The sequence below is a fragment of the Triticum dicoccoides genome, chromosome 5B, assembly GCF_002162155.2.
Source record: "Triticum dicoccoides isolate Atlit2015 ecotype Zavitan chromosome 5B, WEW_v2.0, whole genome shotgun sequence".
NCBI classification, from domain to species: Eukaryota; Viridiplantae; Streptophyta; class Magnoliopsida; order Poales; family Poaceae; genus Triticum; species Triticum dicoccoides.
The window spans coordinates 79,413,466-79,420,074 of record NC_041389.1 but is presented as its reverse complement, the minus strand read 5'-3'; the positions used below and the strand labels follow the sequence as shown (position 1 = coordinate 79,420,074).

Here is a 6,609-nt window from a genome sequence, read left to right as displayed (position 1 = left end):
ATGACAACTGCACATGCTGATTTTCCACGAAATAGGAGAAAAACGTCTCACGAACATCCTCCACCGGCCAGGGCTGACTTATCGCCATCACCGGGCGAACCTCACTCTGGATGGCGTTGTCGGCGGCCGGCTCCTGCCTTCACTTAATTGCAATTCTCTCACTTCTTGATTCAGTCCCCCCCCCCCCCTAGCTTCGTGAATCTCGCTGCTCGGGCTTCTTGAAAAGATTTAGAACCTTTCTAGAGACCAACCTGAAACCAAAACAATAGAGGCAAATCTTAGTGATGTGTCAATAAGATACATAATTTCAGTGATCTGTCAGTTTGTTTGTTCAGTGAGATACATATATTTCTTCCTCGCAAACAATATTTCAGGTTAATATGCCAAGCAAATTTCAGTAGCAGCAGACCATACTTGAACGAATTTGTAAACTAGCTACCTTGCTAGACAACAAACAGGCAACTTAGAGCTGAAGCATCATATCAAACAAAGACACAGTCCAAGAAATAAAGCTTCTCATTAGTTACATTGTTATTTCAGCTTGAATGCATCACTGTAACTCTGCTGAATTTGGAAAGCCAATACAGCAGAATCACGTGTGTGGAGCAGCTGCAGCCTGCAGCTAAATAAACACCAAAAACTTTGCTAATCTCGATATCACTATAATATGAAACTCCAGTCCAGATGTAGTGTGTGGTGTGTGGAGATCCATCCTGAAACTGAAACTGAAACTTAAGGAAGGATCTTGATACGCAACAAGCAACTAACTCAGATGCTCTGTTTAGAGCAGAAATTGTTTCAATACTAGAATGTAGAGGTGAATTCTGCAAGCCAAAAACGAATTGCATTGTGAGGATGGTAAGGGCGAACCTCACTCGGGATGGCGTTGGCGGCGGCCAGTTCCTGCCTTCACCCAGAGACTACTTGCGCTCCGCTTCAGCGTCTCCTCCTCTCCTGCCTGCGACTCCAGGTGTCGCCGATGGGGAAGGGGACGCTGCCTGCAATCCAATCGCAGAATCGTATAAGAAGCAGAAAGAGAAGCGGAAGGAGAAGGAGATGACGCGAACGAGAAGATGGGGGAGCGGATCTGAAGGAGGGCCACCTGGATCTGCTCTCGGCGTTGGAGGAGGACACGCTGGAGCGGAGGCGTCGGCGACGACGGCGGCGGGCTGGCGGCGGCCGTCCGAGAGTGGATGTATTAGGGTTCGGAAAGGAGTCAATGGAAGAGGAGAAACCGGGGTAGGTCTGCCGGGGCGGGGCGGGGCGAAACGGGGATTTTGGGGCGGGTCGTGATATGGAGCGTGTACAGCTGGGTGAAAAGCGCCTGCGACCACCACGGGCTAGTGGGTGACCGGTAGGGCCAGCGGGGCGGTGCAAGTGGGGACGGGATGTCAGTGTGAGAGAAGCGGAGCCTTGCTGGGGAAAAGACGCAGGATGAAACCGGCGCGTGCGCGTGCGAATATACGGGGACGTGATGCAGGATGTTTCACTGGCGTGTGGGGCAGAGAAAGCTGAAAGGTTAGGTGGGTCCACGCGTCATTGGTCAAGGGTCGAGAGTAATGATGTGGGCAGTTGTTTCGTGGCACCGTGGCTGGCATGCGGCTACGCGCTCCACGTACAGTTTCCCACTGGGAGGAGCGGCTATTGGTAGCTAAGGGAGACGCTTGCAAAGACGCTAAGGGCCAGTTCTTTGGACTCGATTCTGAAGAATCACTGCGTGGAAAATCACAATCGCAAAAGAACTCATTGCTTCTCCAGGAATCGTCTAGAATCACCCACAATCGGCAGTGTATTTCAGAATCGAGCAAACTTGACGATTCTGGCGATTCCCGCAAAGCAAAACGATTCAGTTTTAGCAAATACCCCTATTGGATGTAGAAATTACCCCCAATATGCCACTCGGGCCAGCCGACCGACAGAGAGGCCCAGCCGAAAGTACTCGTCGATTCCCCCCAATCGCTCGTCCCCATCGCTCATCCCCATCCCCGTTCGACCTAGGGTTGGCGCCGCCAGCCGGATTCCCCGCCCCGAAATCGTCAGCTCCGCCGCCGGCGGTCCTCTACAGGGCATCCCCGTCCAGTCCACAGCCACCCCCGACCCCTCGGCGCCGGCAGCAGGAGGCGAACCGGCTTCCCCGCCCCGACCCAACCGCCCTGCAGCAGGAGGCCCCGGCGTCGACCGAGCCCACTTCACCGGTGTTGGTGAGCTCCTCTCTATCTCATCCTTTCTCCCCTTCTCTCTGTCATATCTCTGTTATATATTAGTTCAACTCTGTTTGCATGAATCAAAAAAATTATACGGCTACTTGTTTGCTTATGATGTTTTCGATTTGTATGGTTATTTGGTTAGTACGAAATTTGTATGATTGATTGCTACTGTTCGAACTCTGTTTATAGCAATGAAAAATTGCATGAATGATTGCTACTGTATGAATTTTGTAGTGGTATGAAATGACTGCTGCTTAGTAAAAAAATAGTTTACATTTAAACATTCACATATTGATGTTGTAGATGGAGAAAGTGAAGTATCCAAAAGCAATTTGGGATAGTGCGGCTCATTCCATTTATATGGATGTGTGCGTAGAGGAGGTGCGAGCAAATAACCGGGCCCCTGGAGGCACCACTTTGTCCGATGTAGGACAAGCTAATTTGCTTACTAAGTTCAATAAGCGCTTTGGGCGTGGCTATTCGCACTTGCAATTAAAAAACAGGTGGGATGCATGTAGAGGTGATTATGCCATATGGAAGACATTGGTTCAAAAAGCTTCTGGCATTGGAAGAGATCCTTATACGAAGACCATTGCTGCTACAAATGAGTGGTGGGCATTGGAGTTGAAGGTACCTTTGTTGTTTGTCATTTTATTAAACTGGGAGTCATGTTGGATTTTTCATTTCATTTAACATGAATGTGTGCTATTTCATTGCAGGCACGTCCGCAGGCTAGCAAGTTTCGGTATGCTGCACTTGCGGAGGAGGATAAAATGAAGGAGTTGTTTGATGCTTGTTGTGTCACAAATGAGCATGCGAGGGTGCCAATGCCAACATATCAAGGTTCTACGTCTCGAATCACTTTGGATGATGAGTCTGGTTGTGAAGGTGATGAAACGCAGGTTACACCTCGTCCTAATCGTGCTAAGGGTGGGAAGAAGAGGGCATGTCCTTATTCGTCAAGTCCTAAGATGAATGAAAAGTGGGCAAGTGAGCATGCAAAAAATGAGGCATTTGTGCGTATGGTGGACCTGTTTGATTCAAGGAACAAGAGAGATGCAACTCAAGTTTCAGCAAGAGAGGAGATTCACGAAATGATGGCCATGGTAGAGGCGGATGGTGGTGCACCTGGGAGTGATGTTAATTTCTATGCTTCACAACTATTTAGGGATCAGACAAATCGTGATGTTTTCTCTGCCTTCAAGGGTCACGAGCCTAGTGCAAGGCTTCTATGGATAAACAAAACATGGGAGTTCAACAATAAGTAGAACCTCTATGTTTCAAATGCTTTCAACTTGTATCGTAGTTAACTATTTTATTTTGTTGAACCATTGTATTTGCTTTGAACTTGTACCGACTTGAATTATGTTGTTTGCCTTCTTATGAACTACTCTTTTGCTACTACACCTTGTTATGAACTACTCTTTTCCTACTGCACCTTGTTATGAGCTACTCTTTTCCTACTGTACCGAATTGTGGTAACCTCCTATGTGTGTATGTGGTTGTGGCAGATGGATAAAAAAAACAAGAAGATGAGGAATTTGAGGCTGGAATGCTTGCATTTGCTTTGGAAATGGCGTCGTCAAGCAAATCATTGTCGTATGCGTCAAGAAGATTACCACTTGTTACAGGCCTCCAATGGGTGGAAGAGAAGGAGAAGGATCCAAAAGCTTTCTATGCTATGTTCAGAATGAGGAGGTCAGTGTTTTACCCATTACATGATCTGTTGGTTGAGAAGTATGGGCTTAAGTCAACTTGCAACATATCATCCAAAGAAGCGCTGGCACTTTTTCTATGGACTTTGGGAACAACGCAGACCACTGACAATGTTGCAGATCGGTTTGCACATAGTCGTTCTGTCACTAACAAAAAATTCCATGAGGTTTTGGAGTGTGTGGACCACATGGCCGGTGACTACATTAGACCAATGGATCCATCCTTCTCTGAACCTCATCCCATACTTAGAAAAACAAGGTTCTGGCCTCATTTCAAAAATGCTATCGGAGCCATAGATGGAACACATATTAAAGTGGTTGTGCCTAAGGAATTGGAGCCCCAACACAGGAACAGAAAAGGGTACACAGTGAAAATGTCATGGCAGTGTGTGATTTTGATATGAGGTTCACTTTTGTTGTTCCTGGATGGCCCGGATCTGTTCATGACACACGTGTATGGAGCGATGCTATAGTTCGTTATGAGCATTTCCCACAACCACCAACAGGTAATCTCTTATATGTACACATGTTATTATGGTGATGCTACTGTACCTTCTTGTTAACCTCCTATGTCTTATTGTAGATAAATACTACCTTGTCGACTCTGGATATCCAAACAGAGTTGGATATCTAGCACCATACAAAGGACAACGGTATCATGTACCCGATTTCCAACAACACCCTCCCATGGGGAGGTATGAGACATTCAACCATCGTCATTCTTCTTTGCGAAATGTTGTCAAAAGAACGTTTGGTGTTCTCAAGATGAAATGGCATATTCTCCAAGGCATACCACGGTACAAACCGGAGACCCAAAAGATGATCATCACTGCGTGCATGTGTCTTCACAACTACATTCGTGATAGCAAATTACATGATGAGCATTTTGACAAGTTTGACAATGATGCGTACGTGCAACCTGCACAACCGTTTACAGGTGCCAACGCTTTACCACCTAAAGATGATGGTACCATGAATGCTACACGTGAGGCTATTGCTGTCAGTCTTGTACCTTGAGAGCGTCCATCTATTTATAGTTTGCAATTTGCTTTTAACTTGTAATATTTAGCACTATATAATATTTCCAACTTTGGTCCTAAATTGTAATACTAAGCAATTTATGATTTTGCAACTTGCTCTATATTGTAATATTATATGCTTCATGAGATTTGCAACTCGTTTTCGTGTTCAAAATAACCAAGTGTTGCATATATATCACACACGTCGGTCTAGGGGCGTTACAGACATTTCAGCACACAACTCATACAACAATCACAGGTTAGAATCACAGAAAAGAACTGGGCAGACAATTCTATGGGCAGATGATTCTCTGGGCAGTTTCCCAGAATCACGATTCTGGAGAATCATGAGGCTAAAAGAACTGGCCCTAAGAGCGGCAAATTTTCGTGTGTTTTGACCCTTTTCTGAAACCTATTCGAGATCTGAGCCTAGATTAAAAAAAATCGAGATCTGACTCTTTTACTACTGCCAGAGTCCATGGCGGTAGGGTTTAACAGCCTACCGCCAGGGACTTTGGCGGTGCCTGCACAACCCTACCGTCAAGGTGCTTGGCGGTAGGCACGAGTCAACCCGGCAATTTGACCCATGGGTATGGCCGCCCATGGGCACCCGACCCGAATGGGTAGGGTATGGGTCTTCATCTTCGCCCATGGGTAAAACCCATGGGCAACCCGATTAGTCATGGGTAGGGTATGGGTCTTCATCTATGCCCATGGGTAACCTGGTGGGCTGCCCGATTAATATTCATAATCATAAATTCTAATAGATATAATCAAGATATGGTGCATATTCTAGCTATATAGAACCGCAAACACATGCATCAGACAAGTAGGAGTACTTTGTTTTAGCGGTAGACAAGTAGGAGTACTTTGTTTTAGGGCAACCCGATTAGTCATAGGTAGGGTATGGGTCTTCATCTATGCCCATGGGTAACCTGATGGGCTGCCCGATTAATATTCATAATCATAAATTCTAATAGATATAATCAAGATATGGTGCATATTCTAGCTATATAGAACCGCAAACACATGCATCAGACAAGTAGGAGTACTTTGTTTTAGCGGTAGACAAGTAGTAGTACTTGAACGTAGTAGTTTTTCTCTCGGCAGTCCAACAATGCAGCTATTGGGCCAGGAAAACACAAGAGAAGCGTCCGACCCATCTTCACGCAATCGGCAGGCCACTGGCTGTCGCTAGCCTGCTAGTGCTACAATGCTAGTAGCAGCGAAGGTAACGTCCTAGGTATTAGTACCACCTCGAAAGTGGAAGCACGGTGAGAAAGGATGGATGCCTATAATAGAACCACCTCGGTGCAGAGCTTGCTCGTGCGTTCTAGTCTGGTGACTTCTAAAACAAATTTTTTTTGCGCCTTCATGTTGGAAAGGAACGAAATTAGTATATTTGAACACACTGAGAAAGTGTGAAATTAATTCAATTTAATAATAACTTAGACCCGATGGGTACCCGAGTGGGTCGGGTTACCCGATGGGTTCGGGCATGGGTCTGAACTTTGACCCATGGGCAGAGTCGTGGGCGGGCGACGGACTCGATAAGGGATTCGGGCATGGGTCCGGGAGTGGTCGACCCAACCAAACCCGACCCGACTGCCAGGTTGACGCACGAGCACGCACTGTGTTCAATACTTAGGAGGTTTTTGACGGTAGGGC

General features: G+C 46.4%; 1 protein-coding gene and 1 long non-coding RNA gene across 2 annotated transcripts; one reads left to right on the top strand and one right to left on the bottom strand.

Moving 5' to 3' along the window:
* Positions 1-168: 168 nt before the first annotated feature.
* LOC119307463 lies at positions 169-1,274 on the bottom strand. The gene is made up of 3 exons (XR_005149314.1): positions 1,103-1,274; positions 871-998; positions 169-251 (listed from the first exon to the last, which is right to left on the bottom strand). It is a non-coding gene; the product is annotated as an uncharacterized LOC119307463 (long non-coding RNA).
* A 200-nt stretch (positions 1,275-1,474) lies between these two features.
* Positions 1,475-3,475, top strand: LOC119309125. Its single transcript, XM_037585194.1, has 3 exons — positions 1,475-1,518; positions 2,711-2,837; positions 2,927-3,475. The coding sequence occupies exons 1-3, from the start codon at positions 1,475-1,477 to the stop codon at positions 3,473-3,475; spliced, it is 720 nt and encodes a 239-aa protein (XP_037441091.1).
* The last annotated feature ends 3,134 nt before the right edge of the window (positions 3,476-6,609 follow it).

Coding starts and splice junctions, on each gene's coding strand:
- LOC119309125 (XM_037585194.1), top strand. CDS start 1,475: ATGCAGGATGTTTCACTGGCGTGTGGGGCAGAGAAAGCTGAAAG. Junction 1,519..2,710: donor GGGGCAGAGAAAGCTGAAAG/GTTAGGTGGGTC, acceptor ATTAAAAAACAG/GTGGGATGCATGTAGAGGTG. Junction 2,838..2,926: donor GGTGGGCATTGGAGTTGAAG/GTACCTTTGTTG, acceptor ATTTCATTGCAG/GCACGTCCGCAGGCTAGCAA.